The sequence below is a fragment of the Sturnus vulgaris genome, chromosome 2, assembly GCF_052056855.1.
Source record: "Sturnus vulgaris isolate bStuVul1 chromosome 2, bStuVul1.hap1, whole genome shotgun sequence".
Classification (NCBI taxonomy): Eukaryota; Metazoa; Chordata; class Aves; order Passeriformes; family Sturnidae; genus Sturnus; species Sturnus vulgaris.
This window is the reverse complement of record NC_142244.1, coordinates 87,809,445-87,832,663: the sequence shown is the minus strand read 5'-3', so window position 1 is coordinate 87,832,663 and position 23,219 is coordinate 87,809,445. Positions and strand designations below refer to the sequence as shown.

Genomic DNA, 23,219 nt, shown 5'->3' with positions numbered 1-23,219 from the left:
TACACTGAGATACCAAGGCTGCCCTGTGAGTTGTTTACATACAATCAGCATGAGTTGCCCTTGTCAAAGTACCTCATACACAGAGCAGTCTGGAGCCACCAAGTCAGGCTTACAGTGCAGTCCTACTAGAAAACCATCTTCTCTTCTGGGTTAGCTCCTACCTGGGACTCACAGGGAAAAAATAAATTGTATTAATGGCTTAATGCTTGGAACAGGTTCCTGTAGGACTGTTTCTCCAAGTCCAGCTGCATCCAATGTATTTCCAGTACAGTGCAGGACCAGGAAGGGCTGGCTGGTAATGAAAGCTGGCTCTGTCAATTTAGCCCAACTTCTAGGCTAGGACTGATGAAAAAAATACGCCTGCAGTAAGCACAGTCTCTGCATTTATACATATTCCAGAAGTGTTCACAAACTGACTTGTGAGGAAATCAGATTCATCAGTTATTTTGGTACTAGTCTGCATGCAAATGAACCTCCCAAACAGGCAGACATCAAATTCAGATGTGCTTTTCAGATGAAGTAAATAAGTCACAAAGTAATTTGCAAGGCTTATCTAAACCTGTTTAATTATGCTAGTAATAAGTTTGTTTTGAAGGAAATTCTACTTTTAGGAGAAAATGAGAAAGAAAAAATTGCATCTCCTACCCCCATCAACCCCCACAGGGATACATGAACCTTCTCACAGAGGATGGCAGCTGCTACATTTAGCTTAGCTTTCAGCTGAACTGAAGCTTTCCACATAAACATCCAGGACAGGGGCAGTGGTTAATAAACTATAAGCTGCTCCAGAATCCACAGTGAGTCTTTGTGGATTTTGTTAAAAGGCATACTGAGTAAAAACAGTGGAGCACGGAAATGTAAATGTTTTTCATGAGTCTAGATTCATACTATCAAAATATCCTAAATCAAGTTTATGAAATCTGAAAGGGAGTTTTGAGCTCTCGCAGCCCGAGCTGTATCTGCTTATCCAGTCTCTGAAGAGCGGCTGGCATGACGTCTCAGATGGATGGAAAACATTCCATAAGCAACTGCAGAGGGTGTGGTGGCACGGCAGCTCGCAGAGCAGCACAGAAAACACATTGATTCCTCCTGCCTACCGTGTCTCCTATTAGATCCAGTGCACCAGAAATGCCTGCTGTGACTTGGCAGCAGTGAGGGTGGGTTTGAAATTAGAAGGAAATGAGTAGAATACCTACAATGAGGAGGTTTGGTTGGTTTGGTAGGTTGGTTTGGTTCTTTTTTTTTTTCCAAGAGATGTTTACTGGTCACAACTAACAATGTTAGACCACAAACAGTGAGGTTTAGCACAGTGCTTTCTCCCAGCTGCCCTTGCCAGTGAGTCATTCTATACACAGGAACCTGATCAGTATTTCAGGGTGAAGACAGTCCACTATCCTGTTCATTTTAGAGCATGCAGAAGTATGTTTCTGGCTATTTTAAACATTTCTAACACATCCTGTTGCTGTAGTAGCAGAATAACAAGAACACAGTATTTAAAGTCTTGGAGGAAAAAATGTCAAGGCCTTTGTAAAATCCTCTGTTTTCTTTTATTCTTTTTTTAATCTACCCACTGAGTGACTTTCTTTTTTCTTGACTATATTGAGTCTGCAACAAGGTATAATTCAAACTGGTGTCTTCAGACATGGAAGCCAGAGGAATGTATCAGTGACTTCTCACACCTTGTGTATTGATAAGGTGTAGAATCACGTACACAAAGTACAGGCTCATGTCTGACAGATTGCATTCATTAACAAACATGCAAATCTAACAAGCAGTATGTTCCCAGTCTACTATAAACTACTCAGACAATTCAAAGCAGCACTAAAATAAGCAGTATTTATGGTCACTTGCACTATAAAGGAAAACAGTTTCCTGGAATTCACAAGTGGGGAGATGCAATCCAAGCACAAAAATGCTGATCCTGGACCTTCTGAGCATATGTTCAGAGTAAAATAGTGCCTGCAAAGCACCAGAGACAAGGATACAGAAAAACTTTTATAATTTCTTATTGCTTCTTCAAGAGTCAGGCTAAAAAGGTATCAGAATGCTACTTTTCTGAACAAAGGTTTCGAAGAGGGACACAATAAGGCCTTTTCCTTTCTCAGATGAGGGACCTGATATGCTGTTACTGCTGAAAAGGAACACACAAAGATTCTTCAGAGGATGCTGGGGGAACAGCGGCCTTTCCAGAGAACAGTTGTACCCAACATAACAGTGCTGGTCTCGCTGGCCTTTGGAGAAAATGTAGTGGCCAGTGCACACCACTTCAGTGACCCCAAATTGGCAACCAGGCTCCCTCTGAGAGCTCAGCACAGATCTTCAGGGCTGTAAATTGCGTGGGTGAGCACAGGACAGGAACAGAATCAAAAAAGCTTTATCTTAAAACAACAGTTCCTGCTGCCACCCCCACTCCATTCCCATGCCCAGCTGAGTGACAGGTATAGAAATAGCTATCCTTCATTGACCTGCTTCACAGGCATGTGATCCAAAATTATCAGTTAGCTCATATATGAAGCACAGACAAGCCAACCTTTGTAAGAGTTTCTTTTAAAAACTTGAGATACTGATACAGAGACATTATTCAAAGACAGCTATTAACAGCTGATACTTTGAAAAGAAGCTTCCAAAAAATCTGGTTGTTGTCCTGTGATAAGCCACATGACAAGGCACACCATTCTGTAAGGGAGGTGGGGAAAGTGTTTAGCAGTGTGGGAAAGAGAGGGTCAGGACTACATAATTTATTTGTTTGTTTTCCTGCTTGAACAACAGGGCTGCAGAGTGACACAGAACCAGACAGCTATAAACAGAGTTGCTCTGAGCAGAGTGTTCATAAAAAAATATAAAAGCATTCTCAGCCAAAGCGTAAACAGGTTGGGATGCAGGTCTTGTAAGAGACTTGGGAATAAGCTTCTCTGAGGCTTGGCAAAAGGAAGGTTAACACTAGGTGCAAGAAAATGTTTGCCATCCAAAGTATTTTATGAGATCTAACAATAAGCTCTCTCCAGTTGTGACAACTTAAGACATATCCAGATAGGAACTGAACTTCAGTCCAACAGACAGGCATCACCTTCTTATTCCATGCTACTTGGCTGTGGTCCTACTATTCATCCAACATTTTCCAAGCACCTCCCTCTATCCCACTGCTGAGTGTCTCTCAGCAAGGCAATACAAGAATCAGTAAGAGCTTATCCCTATTAGTATGGAGTGTGAAAGCTAATGCTGCTGCATGAATTAACAGTATGCTTAGAGAGGTTTTGGCCAAGATTTTCATGAGGATGGCAAGTATTCCACTGGATAACATATGGGGTGCTGTTACAGAGAGGTTCTGTGATGCTGCAGCTGCTGAAGACTTCTTACTTGCGAGTGTGCACTTTGACTACAACTTAGTTGATGCAGGAACCCAGGCTTGGATATTTCCTGCTTTCTCAGCTATTTTAAGAGAGGGGAGGTAATCACATGTGGTTTTCTTACAAGTTCTCTTTCAATACTTGACTCCTTAAGGACCAGTCCTGTTTTCATTGTAATGAATGAGCTTTTTGTCACTGACCTCAGTTTAACCCCTGACAATTTACTATGGACCTCACAGCTACTGCAGCTTGGCACCTTGTGATGTGAAATTTATTTTTAAAAATATTTATCCACATTTTTCTGAGCACACTTTTGAGATAGAGAAGTTCCATAATTATCTTATGATACAGAGAACTAAGACATGGAAGGAGGATGGCCTGGAAATCCAAAGTGTGCTAGGTGTCTACAAAGCTGACTGCAAGTAATCTATATGGTAGCTAATTTCCTCAGTAAAGCACGGTATGCTGAGCTAGCCATGCCACATATATTGTGATGTGCGTGGCACATATGCCTCCCAAGGCAGGAACTGTTTCCTCAGCCTTCTTCCTCAACGAGACCCAATTCAGTCTTTGATGACCTTTGACCTGTTTGAGGAGGAAACGGCACTGCCACTCACTTCTACACAACAGTCTAAAGGTTACAGGTCTTGCCAAAGTGTACAAATCCCAGAGCTGAAGTCTTCAGCTGCCTGGTTTGGATCAGCAATTTAAACCTCACTGGGAATGCCAAACATAATGTTGCTAGGGTACTCCCTCCTGGTTATCCTGCTGTGTTAATGCATTCATGGGATCATTGATTGAAGACACAGAAGTGACTCCACAACTAATGGGCTCAGGCACACATCTAGGTGTCACAGCTCAGAGGAGCAGGGCAGTCTGTAGGGCTGGCAGGTGTCCTCAGCCTGACAGCTTCCAGGAATGCTGAATCACTACTCTGCTGCCAGGGAGCTGGGGATCCCAAGACAGTATAAGGGACTCCTTCGGGAAGCAAGGGTCTTGAAAGCCAGTTTTCTGATAATTTGTAGCTGGACATATTGATTCCTTTCACCATGTTTACCAACACCTAATGATGTGTGTCCAGTGGTCTCACATGACAGAAATCCAACCTTCTGCTGTGGATGAGTGGAGGACCTGGTACCTTCCCTTTGAGACAAAGCTGGAATGTGCCCTTAGCTTATAAATGTACTCACAAATGCAAAAACACACCTGTGTTCAGTTACCCAAATGAAATCTACAGTTTTTGTCCTACATAATGTACCTGAAGTCATGTAAGAAGTCTATGTTGGCAGAAAAATGGGATATATCATCTGAGCACCTCCCTGAAGCTCTATCCACTGGGAGAGATTTCCTCTGAGCAGGAACAGGATGGGAGGTTTGAGCAGCAATTCAATTAACTTTGAAACAATAAGAGTTTTTGAAACATTTGGCCTATAGCTGATTGAGCTTGTTGCCACAGTGGTAGGTGCTTTGTCATGTCTAAATTCTGTGTGGAAATCACTAATCATTAAACAAGTCCTTATCTCACATTTCTACAACCTATTTAGAGAAAAGGTCTACCTACCATAAACAATTATTTGGAAGGCACATTGACTTTTATCCTGTTGGCTGGATAATAACTTCATTAATGCTGATCTTTCTCAGTACAACCACAGGCTTCTGTAGTTGCCTTTGATGACAGTGGTAACGGCAACAGCTCCCATTGTTTGCAAAATCCCTCAAATTAGAAGTGCTACTAGGAGAACCAATGCAGCTGAGTTCTAAAAAATAGGTTTTTTCCTGACAAATACAGGAAGCTGGAGTAAGCTGGTAAGAGGGATGGGAGAGGAGGGCATACAAATAAATACTATTTCAATAACATCATTAAAGCAAGTAAAACTTCAGGTAATTTCCTCTAATTCTGCTGACAGTAACTGATCTGGATTATGTTTTGTTTCAAAATAGTGCTGTCGGGGAGAGATAAGCACAGTGAGAGAGCAGTAAAAGCGTTTTTGAGCGCAGATACCTCCAGAATGAATGCTTGTTGTCCTTTTAAATCTTACAAGCTTTAACGCTCCAAGTGCTGTTGCTCTGCAACACAGAGTTTTAGGCAGATTCCTAATTGAAACTGATCTGGTTTGCAGACAGGAAAAGTACATGTTAATATTTAAGTATCTTCTCCTTGGGCAGTTAAAATGTGTTTTCAAGAACTGAGCTACAATAGAAGCCATTAAAATCCTCTAACATTTTCCAACCACATACAATTGCCCCAAATAATTCCTATTCAGATTCAGGGGAAAATGATGGTAAAATTTCTGATATTATGATGAGGTCAGCTGTTGGCAAGTGCTAGCATTTTAATGACAACCATAACAGTAGTTTATTAGCACTATTAGATCAAGCAGATTTAGCTGGTGTGGAGTGTATTCGTAAACAGCTACTTATTTGAAAGAAATACTTATCTCAAATACGAGTTAGGAATGGAGACTTACCAGCTCTAAGAACCTCCTCACCACCTGTCTTTGTTTTAAGTTAGTTTCACCATCCAGGTTGGCTGTTTCTATGTGGCACAGCCCATCAGGATCACTCGAGGAGAGCAGCAATATGTCAGCAGGTATAATTTCATTACAGCGGAGCTGCACAAAGTCTCCGACTTTCACTTCTTTCCAGTATCGACTTATATATTTCTTCTCATTTCTGAAAAAAAAAAGACATATACAAGACTTTTAATGAAAAAAATTGCACAGACTGAGATGCTCCTGATAAATGTGGTTTGATTTGTAACAGGAGTACTCGTTAGAGGAGCGCCTTTGGAAGGTCCTCAGGAACTCTCAAGTTACTTTGAGAAAAGTCAATGCAGAGTGCCAAGAGGCAATTTCCCAGTGACTCAGAACCAGGTCTGAGTTACCAAGACCCTCTTTTAAGATCCAGAGGAAAACATGTTGATGTCAGACTTGACTAAGCAGGGTAAACAGGAGCTTCACACCTTCTTCTTTCTCACTCATATGATCCTAGGAAGGAAAGAGGGCCTGTGCCCAAACTTTGTGAAAAGGAGTCACTTTTAGGGCAAGAGAGAAAATGAGAACAGGTCTGGGCGTAGGACACCTGCCTGGAATAGCTCCTAAATGTCCTCCCTCATGTGTCACCCTCTGATGCACTCTCACAGAGCTTCCCCTTGTTCCCTTCTTCCAACAGGGACCAACTCTGTACACTGCTGCATGTCATAGCTGGACAAAGATCCCTACGGAGAGGAATTTCTACTATTCATGACTAAACCTAGAACTACAAAGATATGCTGTGTGGTAAAATGCCATACTAACTACTCTACTGGGAAAGGACACTCTAATTTCTTTCAAGTATTTCTATGCTATTCCCATTCTAGCTGAAGTGCTGTTACATAGCTTAGTTACTCTGAACTTTTCATTTTGGAGTATAAGCACTAAACCTCTCTAGTTTTAAAGGTCACGCTAATTTGCTACTTTTTTTAGTTTTAAACTTAAAAAACTTAACTGACTGCTTAAATAATTTTAGCTAAAATTCCAGATTTTAGTTTTATAGCAGGCATAGACTCATGGGCTTTCCTGGCGTTTGTGGAAAGTGATTTATTCTGTTGTGATATTGAAAGAAATCAATTTTGAAACAGCCCCAATATTGACTTGTTAAAATACCTCCTGAAAATGGGAAGCTAACATGCTGACACTTTTCTAAGCCATTAGAAGGCCTTCTGCTTTGTGAGGACCAAGACAATTGTCAATGCTGCCACTGTCACCAGAGACCATCTCCTGGGACAGCATTTTAACTGCCAGAATGGGATTCTGCAAAGGGGTGGAGAGAGGTGGTGGTGGCTGTCTTATGTTGTTTAAAGTATATTATTTTAAAAAACATCACTTTCAGCAGTAATGTGAATAAATTAGTAACAAAGTGTAAACAAGAAGTCCTGACAATGTTGTTACTTTGGTTTTACTGATAGTTATACCTTCAATGGTGTTAGAGCAATCAGTAACTTAATTGGCATTTATTCATACATTTTGCCAAAATCCTGAACAATAAAGGGTCAAGCATCAGATCAGATTTTATCCCCCAGAATTTCTTCATTGTCTTTTCATAACATCCAGTTTATAAGGGGAAGAATGAAAAATATGGTTGTGATTTCTATTCGGATAAAACCTGAAAAGGATTAGTACAAACCAAGCGTAAATCATGATAATCTAGCAAAGGCAGGTAATACACCTACTAGGTGCTGAAATTACACATTTTCTTCATAATCAGGCTGAAACAAACATTTAGCTTTCTCTGCTAATGAGTATGAATTGCTTTGAAACCCATTGTGCCATAACACAGAACAAATTACTGCACTGCAGATCTGAAGGGTTTGTTAGCTCTGCAATCTCTAACTCCAAATCCCTTTACATGTGTCTGTTGTTTTTCATCCTTTTTAATTTACCTGTGAAACTGGGAGGTGTACAAATGCATGTACAAGGAGCAGCAGTACAAAAGCACAATCAGGATAAAAATAGCAAGTAGTCCCATATTATGCTATAAGCACTACTATTTTTTATTTAATTTCTATTGTCTGAAAAGCATTGCTATTTTAGCATTTCCTCATCCCTCACATGCTTAGCAACTGCCACAACTATATACACGGTGGCAGGAAGGGTGGATAACAAGCAACACAAGGCCAAATGGCTCTGCTGGAATAAATGAAGTTGTTCAGCCTGGAAAAGAGAAGGCTGCAGGGAGACCTTATTGTGGTCTTTCAATATAAAAAGGGTATTTGTAAAAAAGACAATTATTATCAGTGCAGATAGCCACAGGACAAGGGGTAATGGTTTTGAAATGAAAAAAGACAGGTTTAGACGAGACATAGGGGAGAAACTTCTTATGGTGAAGCTGCTGGGACACTGGAACAGGTTGCCCAGTGAAGCTGTGGATGCCCCTCCCTGGAAGTGTTCAAAATGGGACTTTGAGCAGCCTAATATATTGAACAGTGTCCCTGCTCCTGGCAGGAGTATTGGACTAAGCGATCTTTAAAAGTCCTTACCAAGCCAAACCATATCATGATTCAATAAATCTATGAATGCAAGACCTCTTGGACATGCACCAGGGCCCCAGGGCACAGCCCCCTTCATTAGGCACATGGGAACAATTTGGCCCCATATTCTACTTGATCAGCTCTTTGCTAACAAGGGTCAATAATGGATGGAAAATTACTGTCTTCATGGAAAATTGCTTCCAAATCCTCTTTAGATTGAGCTGCTCTGTGTCCTCTAGCAGAGCTCTGAACTGAGACTTGTCTCACTGCAGCCAGTGAGTGGTCACTGCAAGCCCTCTCTGCAGAATATGGTATGATAGTGTCTTCACATGAGTTGGTTCAGAAACCATCTGGGTCATGAATACATCAGGCCCTATGAAGCTTTCCTTTAACATGCTCAGCTTAGTCCCCTGAACATGCAGGTTAGATCACCTCCAGCCAGCCATCATAATCTGCAGCCAGTACAAACACACCAAGTGACCCCACTGATAAGGTTAAGCTTTTTCCATTGATTCTGCAGAGACAGGACTTTGTTGTCCAAGTTTTATATTAACTACTAAATGTTTATTCTTGCTGTTATACTGTGCCAGTAAAGTTATACAATACAGAGAGTTAGAAAAAACAGCTGTCCTATAAGAGAACGAGCTCAAAAGGATGGCAGTCCTCTGCAGTCTCAGTACAGGGCTTCTGTGGTGGTGCATTCCCTACCCCTGCTGGGGTCTGTTCTACCTCCTCAAGCCTGTTCTACAATTTCAATAATTCTCATTAGGCCTTGGTTTTTGTGTAATGAGTTGGGCAGTGAAAATGTCCCTTGAGCATACCAGGAACCCTTGCACGGCTAAGGTGGAGTGGCACTGCTCATATCAGGGACATGTGCTATCTGACCAAGGAGGGCAATGAGAAATAATCAGACATCCCCTAATAGCCTTGGAACATTACTCACCTGAATCATAACCCCAGTGAAACTGGGCTTTTGAATAATTTCAGTAATTATTAACTTGGGTTACAGTCAGGATAGAAATGGACTAATGAAAAAAATGCCAGTCATCTTGTGAACACTGGTTCTAAGTGAGGCCCTTTGAGTTCTACCAGACCAGGGCAGGCTGTACCAGCATGTCCCTTAGAGTGGGATGCCAATTTGGAGCTTGCAAATTATCAAGTTGCAGTACTCAGAGGACTGTCACCAAAAGCTGATGAGCTGGCCGGGGCTGACACCCCCAATCCTCGACACTCAAGCTTCTCTCATTGAGAAATGCCAAGACATTCAATGTAATTCACTGACACCCCAGTGAAACAAAGTGGAATTTTGTGCATATATAAATATATACATACACACATGCATCTTTGTGTCTGTGTGCATGCACGTGTGAATTGATTTAAACACCCTACAGATAACTGAGTTACTATTTTGATTTAAGGTTAATCCTATTTAATCACTTTGTAAATATTAAATTAGTCAATTACTGAGTGCTGCTAAATCTTACAGACATAAACCATTGCTCAGGTGTGAAGCTAAGACTGGACTCAGCCACACCTAGGCACCTAGGTTGCGTCTGAAGTTTAGAAAGGGAGTCCATCCTGAATTTTATGACCCAACAGCAGGATTTCTCTATTAAATCCTTTAGATACCCCATGTATGAAGGCTAAGATGGGGTTTGGATTGAGTTGCACTTAGGCTCCATCAGAAGTTTAGAAAGCAAGTGGGTCCATTCTGTAAGTCACAACTCAACGGGGAAATCTGCGTTACCTCACGTACCCTTACCTTGGCCCTTGTGTAAATCATGCAAAATTCATTATAATTCTGCTTTCCCTGTATGCTTCATCTCTGTAGTAATAAAGTGAACCTTGCTATCAAATTCTTTTAAGTCACGCTTTCACAAATTTATGTTAAAATCTGCTTTTGGTAATACCTTTGATTGTTACTCTTGCAGTGGCCTAAACCACTCATTTGTGGCAGCTGCAGGCACTGTTTGCAAGAGATTTGTTAACAAAAGCATCATCAAACCTCCTAGAACATTTTTATGAAAGGCTTAAAGAGCTCTAGCAGGAACACAGGAATGGGAGGAAGCACCTCAGTGAGTCCAGTCCCCTACAATGGTCACAAGAAAACTGTGACATGGATATCTAGCTCAGAAGCCAACACCCCACAATCTAGTTCTACCTGCCCTCATTTATCAGGAGCCTGAAGATACATTTTTTTACCTACAATATACTTAAGGCTGATGCTACAAGAAATGAATGCTACAAACCATGATGAACCACAGGAAGAGGTCAGAGATACTAAATCTTTCAAGCTTGGAGAGTTAGATAAAAGTCCTACAAATCAATATACTGCCATGAACTAATGCCATTCTGCAGAAGGAATAGATGCTGTTGTTATTCAATAGTTAAATCACAGTGATGAACTATTAATTTCAGACAGCCATGTCCAGCTATTATAACGTGTTCTCTTGAGCTCAAGTATTAAAAACGTGCATCCTCCTGCACACAACCTAATTTTTATCAATACACTTGCATGCAAAGAATGTATCTGTCAGCTGTGGCTTAAACCCACAGCACGTAATTCTTCATGCTCGTCTCTGCCACAATTGCATGCAGAACTTTCCAGTGCTTTCACTTTTCTGAGAATATTGTTACAGGTAAACCTTGACAGAAATCTAAAGATGAATAGCTGAAAAGTCAGCTGATAGAGCTGCATTGACATCAACACTATTGTTAGCCAACAGCAGATGTGGCCCTGGCAGGAATCAAACTGCAATAATGAAATGCCATTATCCTGGCATATCTGCTCTTGAGTACACACACAAAAAGTCTGAAACATCCTTTCAAGTGTATGAACATAGAGAAAAATACTTTCTTTGCTATTTAAAATTTGTATTAGTCTACCATTAATCTATTGCTTGTTTGGACAATGCTCTGTTTTGAAGCAGAACAGCCTGCAGGCAAGTGCCAGATTTAAGATTGACTTTGGTTAGCAGCAAAACTGCTACTTTGTTCAGCAAAAACTAAACAAACCAAAACTATTGATGATTTTTTTAAAAAAGTCAATTTCTAAATTAGAAACACAGAAACTCATAAATGACATTTTCTTTTCATATTAGGTATGCTTTTTCTTCTTCTGGTCTCCTTTGCAACATAGGCTGATAAACATCACACTCATAATTTTGCTTTCTGGAAATGTGGACACCACTTGATATCTACGAAAGGCTGAAGATTTTCAAACTGTCTCCATTCAGAAATTACAAAAATAATTGTTTACTTATTTTGAATGTATTTTAAATTTTTTGGTATAATAAGTAATTATTAAAAATTACTTTAAATAACATAAGTATATGTATAAAATAATAACTTAAGATAAAATAGAATTGTCTTTTCTCTAAGTTTTTTTTTAAAGTTTGGGAAAATTATCATAAGCAATACTTGGCAAAGAAATATGAAGGCCATGCAGCTGTAATCTGTTCCACTCATGTAAGGGCTGCATACTAGAAATTTTATACATTAAATTGAGAGAATGGGGACTACTAGGTAATAATTTCTTACTTCTTGTACTTCACCACTGACAGAAATGACAGATAATGAGTGGGAATGGCTGGTGCAGGTTTGCTCCATCAGATCCAGTGGCTGAGGCACCCGTGCATCTAAGGCTCCTACATTCACCTCAGCAGGGCTTGTAAAACCCATGTACCAGAAGATTAGAAGATGCTCTCTTGTATTTTTGGGGTGTTCAACTTGTTTGACCCGGCTTATAGAGCATACCCCTTCCTACATATGTTCCAGCTGCAACCCAGAGGTTCTCAAGCCTCTCAAAACATCCAGATAAAATGTCGTTTCCCAGTCCAAGCCCATCCGCTGACCTGCTTTTGAAGTAACAATCGTCTTTACTTCAAAAGAAATCTGACTCCTTTGCCGTCCCTGCCAGCTGAGGTTGGCCAGTAGGATTTTAAAGAAACAGCAAGAAATTAAGTCTGTGGAAGAGGAAAAGCCCTCAAAAGCCCACAAAAGACAGTCAAAGAGCTGTTGTAAATGCACAAAGCATTCTTTGTATCTGTTCTTGATGTCAGCCAGGTCCTTCCTTTTCATCTCAGGAGGTAGAAATAGATTGGGGTAGCACAAAAGAATGATTCAGGTACATCTCTGCTCTCAGTGATTCAAAATATGTTCTAATCAATTGCCTACAAGTGCTGTGACAAACTTTCTGGTTAGGTATGAGCTAACTAAAAAAACTTGGGAGCTAATTAGCAGGGCACAAACAGAGCAGCAAGTTCTGAAGGAGAAGCTCAAAGTAATGCAAACACAGAAGTGTCACATCAGGCCAGACTATCTTTAGGGAGGCTCCAGCATCTATCTATTTCTCCATAGGTCCTTTATACTCATACAGTTTTCCCAAATTGCCTGTCCTTTCTGGAGATCTGTTCTTTTGCCTAGTCTGGAGCCTTCACCTTCAGTCCCCCACCTCTCCTCCCAAGACGTGCTGGTGTGGAAAGGGGTTCCCATTAAGGGAGCCCATAGCACTCTATGAACAGTGACAAGCAGAAATGTTGCAAAATTCATCACAAGCTACAAAATAAGAGCTGGTGGACAGCACTAAATATGTGAATAAAACTGCAATGTTATAACCAGTATCGATTATGACTTGAAAACTATGGGTGCAGCAGATCTCAGAGTTTAAAAACAAAATCTATCTGTGAGACCAAGGCGTACATCGCACAAAGCCTGAACATGTCAAGTATCTATGGAAACACGTTGAGAACCATTTGGGTACAATTACAATGTTACAGCAAAATGAAGGGAAAACATGTAGCATAAGTTTATGCCAAAGGAGGTTACATAATGCCCAGAATATGTCTCCATTCCACCACAAATGATAACATCTGTTTCTATAAAAATAAATCACGAAGAGACTCTGAATCTGATACTGATCAGACAAAACAGATTAGTAGAGTGTGTTTTTGAGAAACACTGAAGAGAACGAAATATCTCCATAACTGAAGTTTCTAAATAGACTCCATAATCTTCACGTTATTTTAGGGGCATTATTTTCATGAACTTCAAATACCATTTTTTTCTTTTTTGGAGGATTAGCATGTGCAAATGTATGTTACAGTTGCTAGAAGCAAATCTGTGTATACAGTGGTGATGAGGCATAAAAGTGCCTTTTATCAAATTCCTACTTTCTGAAAACGGTTAATTTTTCTGCTACTAGTGAAACTTGCTATGAAAAGGTACCCAGGAAACCTCAACGATTCAGGCTTATAATGTGGAAGTAGTAATTTAACTTATCTTGGCAGTGTTATCTCCATTATACCTCATGTTGAAAGAAACCTCACTATTGTTAACTATAATGAAACATTTACTACCCGGAAAAAATTATTTTTTCAGCCAAGAAACTTGTGATAACAACATGAAACACAAAAGCAGAACATGTAATGAAACTTTATATAAAGTGAGAAAGCAAATGCTGTCTTCTAGAACTTGATTTTAAAATAAAACTGTTGCAGAGAGATATCTAGTATTAAGGTTTCTGTAAGTGGTATGATTCTCAACCTCTTACATTTGCTGCCAAAAATGCTAAAAAAGTCCTATCACTTCCAGTAAACATATATATTGGGAGAGAAGAGTATCAGTTGCTTTATATATAGCAGGACAGACAGATCATGGTTAGTATTGAGGCTTTCTAAATGGTATCACATAAGGAGGTTGAAGTGGAAGAACAGCCTGGATGTGACCTGGCTCACAGCCACATAAGATTCTCATCCTGATTTTCAGAGACATCACAGATATTAACATTGAATATTTCCATTGAAGTGCTGCTCCAAGCCACTGCAAAAAGATTCAGCAGAGCTCGGTGCTCTGAAAACACACAAGAAGAAATAATGCCCTGCTGAAGCAAACCCACTGAACTAGTAAATACCTACAGCAGATACCTGACACAAACCTCCTGAATCTGTGCCTGCTGCCTAAACAATTAAAGAAAAGGCAGGAACTCTTCCGAGAGACAACTTAGGTGCCAAATTTTGGTAAGACATGAGCTCTGTTTAGGAGCTTTTCAGGGTCCTTGTCCTCTAAATGAATAATTAATGGCTTAAGGAGACTTAGGAACACTGTCTGAGTGCCTAAAATTCAGGTGCGAGATAGATGAACAAATCTGGTGGACTAAATCCTCCTTCTGGTGCTCCCCCACTACATTTAAGACAGTGCAATCAGATGACCATTCCAAGGGAGCTCTTCATATGTTAAAGTACATTTTAAAAGGTAAATTAGGCATGGCTCTGCACAGTTATTGAGGAAAATCCCATTCTTTAAGAGCTTCGGACACTTGAATGGAAATTTTATTCTTTCTCATTCCTCTTGTTTTGCACATCTGCCTCATTTGATCTCAGGACAGTTTGACCCAGGACATAAAAAAACCATTGATATACTCACTAGGTATACACAAAAAGCCATTTGTAAAGAGCTTCTAAAGACAAGTACTTCTTGAGAAGTGCAACTGTTTTTATTCGAAAAAATTTTTCCAGTTATTTAATATAAGCATATAAAAACTGAAAGAATTTTTTATCAATGCTAATTACATGCACAGTCCTGATGGAATTGTTCACTGATACTCAGCTCGGGAGACTATTTTTCTGTATGTAACTGTGCCATACATCTCCTTTAAAACTCTAAAGGCCACATTTTACCTAATCACTGCAATAAAGCAGTCTAGAAGTTAATACAGTTTGGCTATTTAATGTTAACAAGAAGATTAATAATTCATCATTTTCACATTTAACAGGCAAAACCAACATCTCAGACATATATAAGTGTTCAACCTTCTCCAGGTCCTCCTAAAACTACTAAGTCCTACATCTTCCTTCTAGTTCTCTTCTTGTCTGGGCAACATCCATCCATGACATCCATCACATTTGGATGTTCTCACCTGTTTTCATCTGGACAATCTAAAGTACAAGTTGAGGGCAAGAAAAATACTGAGTACCAGCTGAAATCTCAGTGGGTTCCAGGATGCAATGCTTACATTCAGAACACCTGAGATTATGTTTTCCATGTTGTTGTCTCGGAGTTTCCTCTGGCAGCAGTTCCAGAAACTAGTTTTAACCCATACACCAGACCTTGCTATTACAGTGCCACACGAAATTAAACTGCTTAAAGAACTGGTATTGTTAAAAAAAATTAAAAAATTTTAAAAAGGAGAGACAGAAAAAGAAAGAAACTCTTGGCTGTAATATTATTGGGAGAATCTTGCAGAAGAAAATTCTGGATGCTACTATGTATTTGCAGAGCAGTTTTTTCTGCTGTGAGGTGAGACAGCAGAAAGGTGTGAGACTGTGTAATATGTGGGTTACTGAGTTTCAAGGATATTAGAAGCATATATTGGTGCGCTTATTTCTCAATTCATATGAATTATATTTAACCGAGTTACTAAGGAATTCCTTTCTACTGTCTGATGAGGATGTACATTCAACATAGACTGAATAAACAGAAAAACCTCGAACTCAGGCACACTCAGGAACACTTACGTTGACACCAAAGTGTACAAAAGGAGATTTAAGGTGCTATCCTAGATAAAATTGTGTTCTATACCCACATCAATTCAGTTAGAGGCCTGCACCAAACACCTCCAGGTAGGTACAACAAAAGGGGCAGTTTAACCAGACAGTTGTGGATGCCTACTGGCTATCAAGCACAGCAAACTGGGACACTTCTGTGTTCTTCTGATGGTGATGGAGGAAAGGTTTGGTAGGATTTGTAGGCAAACGTTGACCTTACCTTGAATGCCAACTTGCAAATGGAAGAGACCCCAGAATAGTCAGAAGTCAGTCAAAATGTGTATCACAATAGCATCTGGCAAACTTTTATTGATCAGATGCTGCATGCTGCTTTTAGAGCTCTGGCACTGGTATGACTGGCTGTCCTACACCCCAAGACGAATTCCCAGTGGGGTGAGGTGAAACTTTGCTTGTGAGCCACTGCTCTTGCCCCATCATGCTAATGTCCTCCTAACTGGCTACGGCTTAGCAGAAAGCAGGGCAGCAAGTCTGTGGTAACTGAGTTCTCAGAAGTCTCTTCCTAATCTGGAGAAACGGACTAGATGGCTAAGAACCTGAAATATGAACGTAAAGATCTTTCTTTTAAAGCTTTTTAAAAATTATTATTATCTCTTCTTTGCTGCTATTTTTCCATTCAGTTTCTTACATACAAGAGCTATGAGACTTCTCAGAAGAGACATCTCGATCATACTGACTGAACCAAACATGGAAGACTAGCAGGTCCCTGCAGTGCTTGCACTGGTAACCAAAGAGCTGCCTGACATCTTAAATTTAGCTCTATGAAGTCACTGTGTGAGCAGAAAGACACTGAGGTTCTGCAGTATGTCCAGAGAAGGGCAACAGAGCTGGTGAGGGCTCTGGAGCACAGGTAGGATGAGAGGATGCTGAGAGAGCTGGGGTTGTTTAGTCTCAAGAAAACAAGGCTCAGGGGGAACTAATTGCTCTCTATAACCCCCGGAAAGGACGCTGTAGCCAGGCAGGGGTTGTCCTCTTCTCCAGGGCAGCCAGAGATAGGAGAAGAGGAAATGACCTGAAGCTGTGCCAGGAAAGTCTTAGGTTGACTGTTCAATAAGACTGGTTCACTGAAAGGGTGGTTAGGCATTGGAACAGGCTGCTCAGGGAAGTGTGGAGTCCCCATCCCTGGAGATGCAGCACTTGGGGACATGGTTTAGTGACGGACTTGGCAGTGCTACAGTTGGACTCAACAATCTTAGACGTCTTTTCCAACTTAAATGATTCTATGATGAATCTCTGGTCAGATGCATAAACACTGTGACCCCCTGATCTGAAGCAGAAACGTCTCCAGCATCAGCACATTTGCAAGAGGGAAGGAGCAGTAAAAGGCACTACAACTCAGAAGAATCCTAAATTTGTCCATGTAGCTGGCAGAGAATAGGCCTTAACTTGTACTTCAGGCTGATCTGAGAAGAACAGTTGAAGTTTTAAATGTAGTGACTTATCTTAGGCTGTATCTGGCCAATTTTTCTGTGTTCAGCTGCTCTCATAGGTTGTACAGCCTGTCTTTACATTTCTGGATCACTGCTTGCCCCAACAAGACAGGAATACAAATGCAAGGAAAAGCAAACAGCCTCAGGCTCCACCATAGTACTAAGACATGTTTAAATTAACATATTTTTCTCAAAACAAAATTAAAAAAATCTGGAAATATCTACAATTCTGGTATAAAATAATAACAAGGTATTTCCCAAAAATGCTTTCTTAATGATGATCATTAAAGTCCCATCTAAACTGGGTCCTGGGAGCACTCCCAACAGTCCTACCTGAGTACACAGGCTGGGTTGGATCCTACATTAGATTGAAATATGGGTGTGCTGATTGAAATCGAGTTGCTATGCTGTAAGTCCTAATGCAATTTCAATTCAGCCTTATATAAGGCCATCTTACAGAAATTCACAGAATATAAAAATGTTCCTCACTTCCATCAAAGAAGAATTAGAAGACCAAACTCCATGCAAATTGTATGCAGTGATATGGATCTTTGAAGGTTTGAGTCAAAACAAGTATGCCTAGAGATGCAAATTTTATACTCGAAATTCTTGGTGAAAGTAAATAATAGAGATATTGAAGAAGTGAGAACCAGGAAATGTAAAATCCTACTATTTAAAGGAAATGTAGGTTGCCTTTAATAACATTTGAGTAGTTCAGATTCAAATAAGACTGACACTGCAGGTATCTACATATTAAAAAATCAGTATAAAAATTCATTTAAAGCTTTTAATGTCAACTTGACTATGTTTTCACATTACCTACTACTTCCTCTGAATTGAAGATGATGGTCTTCATTTCATTAATATTCCAAACTTACTATAGCCAGTCAATGAGTGCAGTTGAATATGAAATACTAAGCTAGATTAATACTTTTCACAATAATGTTTTCACAGAGAGAAATGTAGCCCTTTCCTGTCCCACTGATTTACAATCAAAATGACTATGAATTATGTTTCTCATAATTCCAATGGCATTATGAGATAGAGTCAGCTCACGCAGACAGTACATCTCAACCTGTTAGCAAAGTTCTTCAGAGACCTTGTAATTATAGAGCTCTGCAGGGAAGCACGTCATCTTTGCCACTTGTCCACAACTACTGAACTATCATCAATAAAAAAGCTAATTTATAAAGAACAACACACCATCAGTACAAATTTTGATAGCCTGTTTCCATCACTTTACCAGACAATAAATTTTCAAAATGAAGTGTATATTACCATAATAATTCCCACAGTAATTATCCACACTTCTAAAAAATCATTGTCAGTTATAACCCAGATATTTTCAAGAGCTTGTTAGTTAACAGATCTGTTCATATCTATACATATTTAAACGAAAAGCTTATAAATATAAACTCTTCTTCACTATTGCCCTGTTACAAAGAAATAGTGTAATTTGTGAACAGTTTCATGAGAACTCTTTTAAAATTAATTTTGAAGAATTTAAAATCTAAGCAGGCCAACTAATAGGAATGGATATCGTCCTTTGTTTCTTTTTACACGAAAGGTTACCTCATCAAGCTCAGTCTTTCTTGGAAATTACTGAATAATTTGTTGGAAAATATTGTTCCTACATTTAAAGAAACATTTAAAAAAACAATTTTCATGTATGATTTTCACTTATTGTTCACTGAACTCTAAAACTAGGCTACAAATCTTGGCCCAAATTCAGAAACGCATCTAAACAGATGTCTAAACTCAGGCAGAAAAGTACTCTTTCTGGCCAAACTCCAGCATGACAACTTCTCTGTAGTTCACATTCATACCTTCCTTGGGGAAAAAATGGTAAAACACTGAAATTCAATATCCTAGGGAAAAAAAAAAAATTCAAGGTCTTTACTGCAGGCAGAAGAAGAAAGTGACTGACTTTTGAAACATCCAGAAACTGAGCTTAGAGCATGCAATTTCAAAGAGACTGTTTATTGAAAGGGTTTGAATCATGGAAGGGGAACAAGCAGCCTAAAAGAGGTGCTAAAAGAGCTCCAGAGATCTGAAGCACCTCAGCAAGTGGCAGCCACCCTGTTCACAGACAGAAAAAAAACAGTATTTGCACCCTGGCAGACACAGACCAAAACGTTTGTGTCACAACCCCTAAGTAGAAGCTAGTTTAAAGGTGAGAGCAGTAGTTTTAAAACTGAACTTCAATCTGATATCACAGTATGGTATTCCAAATTAAACCAGTCTGGTCCTGCAGATAAAAGTTGTGGACCTAATGAAAGAAATTTTTACTCACAAACCTTCCCCACCAGTCTCAAAGAAATTCAGAAGAAATTAAAAAGAAATTAAAATATTTGAATCTCAGTTTTTTAGAACTGGCACATGACCATTTTCATCTCTGTTACACAAAGCTGTAACTGAGGGTGATTTTCCACTCCTAGCCCCATCCTAAAAAAACACACCTTGAATGTGTGCCTTTCTTTCTCTCCCTAAAGCAAACTCTTATCAAGACATTCACTTCCATCCTTTTCCCATAATTGTTTTGTTTGCTCCTTCTTTATGTGCAGCAATTAATGGTTTTGAAGGCAACGGCTCCTCATTGCTATATCCAGTTGTGTGCTAAATCCTCTCCAAAACACCCTCCTCCCTCCTTATCTAGTGTTTGCTTTATCTCTGCAGACAGTGATCTTTCTTGTTAGCACCTCATGATTGATTATGTATCTTTTTTTAGGAGTCCTCTAGTGGATAAAACACTTTTCCAGACATTAAGTGGATTGCATTTAGCTCCATAACTGTGAGGTTAACTAAGGAGAAGCCTTTGTAAGGAAGACACCCCAGCTTGTAAAATTCCTAAAACTGAAAGTCATGGTTGCAATCCCCTTGTGATGTGGATCTTACTCATCAGAAGAAAATAATTTTTTATCTGCAGGCACTAATTCAGAGCAAGCTGCTTTGAAAATGCACAGCACAAATTCTGAAAATACTTTCCCGACTACCCTCGACACAATCTATTTCTTGTGTAAACATATGTCAAGAGTTACTTCTGCTACCAGGACAGAAATCCAGTCTAGGCAAGTTCCAAAATACATCAGGTCACTCTTTCAGCATGCTACTGGCCTGTGTGCTGTCTATAGCTTGGTCTGTCTATAGAGGCAAAAGCCACAGGCCACTAGCACTTCCAGAAACCCCTGACTTAATATAAGCTGTGACATCAGAGCAAGAGCATGGTATGAGAAAAATGAATAAATTTTTCAGGGTTAAGCTATCTAAATTTTTTTAATGTAATCAAAACAAGTACGTTTCCTTGACATTTTTAGACTTATATTCATTAATTCTGCATAAAAATAAACAGAATGTTTTACAAAGCACTTGAAGAATCTTTAGTTATTTTTTGTTTAAGATGAGGAAAAAACATTGCTGTTGGCCCAAAACCTTGTTTGAGAGCTCTACATACAGAGCATAATTTTCCTTCATCTTTTCAAACAAGATCCAGCAGAAACAGTGACATGATCTTAATCCAGGTGGAAAATGCTGTCGGCAGCTTCAAATTCCGCCTGTGACTACACAGCATGCCTTAAAAAAAAATCCAACCTGACAAATTCTAAAAACAAAAGCAAACCACTGAGTTCTGAAAGGGTTAAAGGGCTTTTTGCATACATATTAATTTCTAACATACAGTTTGTTAGAACATATTAATGACAGGAATATTTAGATTCTGGAGACTATCAAATGGCCCACTATAAAGGGAGGTATTCTCTAGCAAAGAGGATTTACAGCTGGTGCTACTGTGCACATGCTGCTCCATTGCAGCTGGCAACCCACTGAAGACCAGATTATTACTTGTAATGCTGGGTTAGTCTGAGGCAGCACCAGATGGGAGTCCTGCAAGAAACTCCATTTGATACTTTGTGCAATGAAGCCACCTTTGGGAAAGGTACCTGTGGAATAAAATCAGCAGTTAAAATGATACTACTTTTCAGGTCAGACTAAAAGAGAGCTTCTAATGCTCCATTTAGCCCTTGGCTAGGAAGAATGAAGAATTTCTTTCCTTTCTTACCATCTTTGCATCAATAAGCAGCTCCCTTCCAGGACAGATCAATATCTTTCTAGGAGAACTCTGAATTTACACATATGTCTCAGACACTGATGAGGAGACAGACAGCAGAAGAGTCTGCTAGATGGGAACAGAGAAAAGAGAAGTGTATGAGAATTGAGAAGAGGCACATGAGACATAAACAGAAGATAAAAGTGTGAGGTACACATGGAGGAAAGTGAAAACAAGGTTAAAAGCAGAGAAAGGGAACTGCTGGCCACTTGAAAACGTAGAGGAAGGGTTATTAAGGAAATAGTTTAACTGAAGCAAGATGAAGTTCTGGTTTAGGAAAAGTTCAGTCCAGTTTGAAAGTGGGGACAAACTAAGGCTGGTTGGTAATAAAAGATTATCTCTGTGACTCTACTTTTGCTGGGGACTTCTAAGCTTTATTGCTAAGCCTGCAAAACAGGGCAATACTGGGCAGCTCTGTCTTCTGGATCTGTTGTTAGTTTTTGAGACCCCACCAGTTTGTGGGCCACAATGGTCTTTGAAGATGTAAATGTGAAATAAATTTACATGCTGAATATATGTTGAGGGCTGCACTTTTGAAGTGACTTCCATCCATGCTGACAGGAGACATTAAAGACAATCTCAATGGACTACACATTCAGTTTCATATATAGGGCATACCAGTTTTCAGAGAGGCTAAAGCAATATGTACTTTACTGTCAATGCTGCAAAGATCCACCCCAGAGCAGAGAGACTTGTGCAGTCACTCCCAAGAAACACAGGAAGGTGAAAGAGATTTCTCTATTTGTGTCTTTCACAGCCAGCCTTAGTTCACTTGGTAAAGCATCTTTAGTTCTGTACATTTAATGATATATAAAAGTAAAGGAAACAGGAATAATTGTGCCCAGTATTTACAATAAATCCTATTACATTTTGTTATCAATCACACTTTACTTCCACATCAGTTCAATTGGGAAACATTACAGAAAATTAATAGATCCAGTTTTCCCGTTTTGATTTGGAATGAATTTGAATGTATTTTAAATCAATCTGGAAACCGAGGATGGTGAGAAAAAGTCTTACCAAAGGATAGAGATAAAATTATATAATCCATAAAATGGGATTTTATAATTAATATGGTTTATCAGTAGACTACTTCGCAGAGTGAATTTTTTTTGTAAAGAAATCTAGCAATCAAAACCAAGATGAGGCTGTGTCATTCTAGTTGATGAGCTCAAAAACACAGTAGTCTCTGTGTCTCCTTCAATCCTTAACAGAGATGTAAGTAAATCATGGCAGCATATGGAAAAGCAGGAATCCAGCAGGATCCCATTTTTCTGTGAAAATGTTTCGTCTTTTCTCATGTGCATACATGTGCATATCTTTGAGTTAGAAAGCCTCAAATGATTTTACCTTGCAGTGGAGTGAATGCTCTGTACTCAGCTTAACCACCTCGAACTTCAGTGCTGAGCTCAGCAGAGCTCTATCAGCTGACAGCTACCCAGAAAGTTACCCAGTATATAGCTGGACTCAGGTACTTGGCACTCAGGCTACACTCAGTAACTCCCCAGCAAAGCATTACAAGACATTTCAAGCCACACAAGTCCACACTGGACTGCAAAACCTGTTTGTATTGTGTTAATTTATTTGAGCTAGCATGCACTTTAACTGCTTAAAAATGAAATGTTTTATATATGAGTGTGGGACTCTGACAGTCTTACGATTATCACAGAGTGTGAATCTGTCCAGCAAAGCACTAAAACAGAGAGCCTTAGCCAAATTTCAGCATCTATCAGCTATAGAAGTGTCCAAGTACCAACAGACTGTGGCTAG

At 39.5% G+C, this 23,219-nt stretch overlaps 1 protein-coding gene across 1 annotated transcript in view; it reads right to left on the bottom strand.

Moving 5' to 3' along the window:
- The window catches only part of ATP10A (ATPase phospholipid transporting 10A (putative)), a 110,396-nt gene that overhangs the window by 61,363 nt on the left and 25,814 nt on the right, over positions 1–23,219 (bottom strand). The window contains exon 2 of the mRNA XM_014892538.2: positions 5,816–6,020. Within this exon, the coding sequence (XP_014748024.1) occupies positions 5,816–6,020 (205 nt within the window). The remainder of the gene's footprint in view (positions 1–5,815; positions 6,021–23,219) is intronic.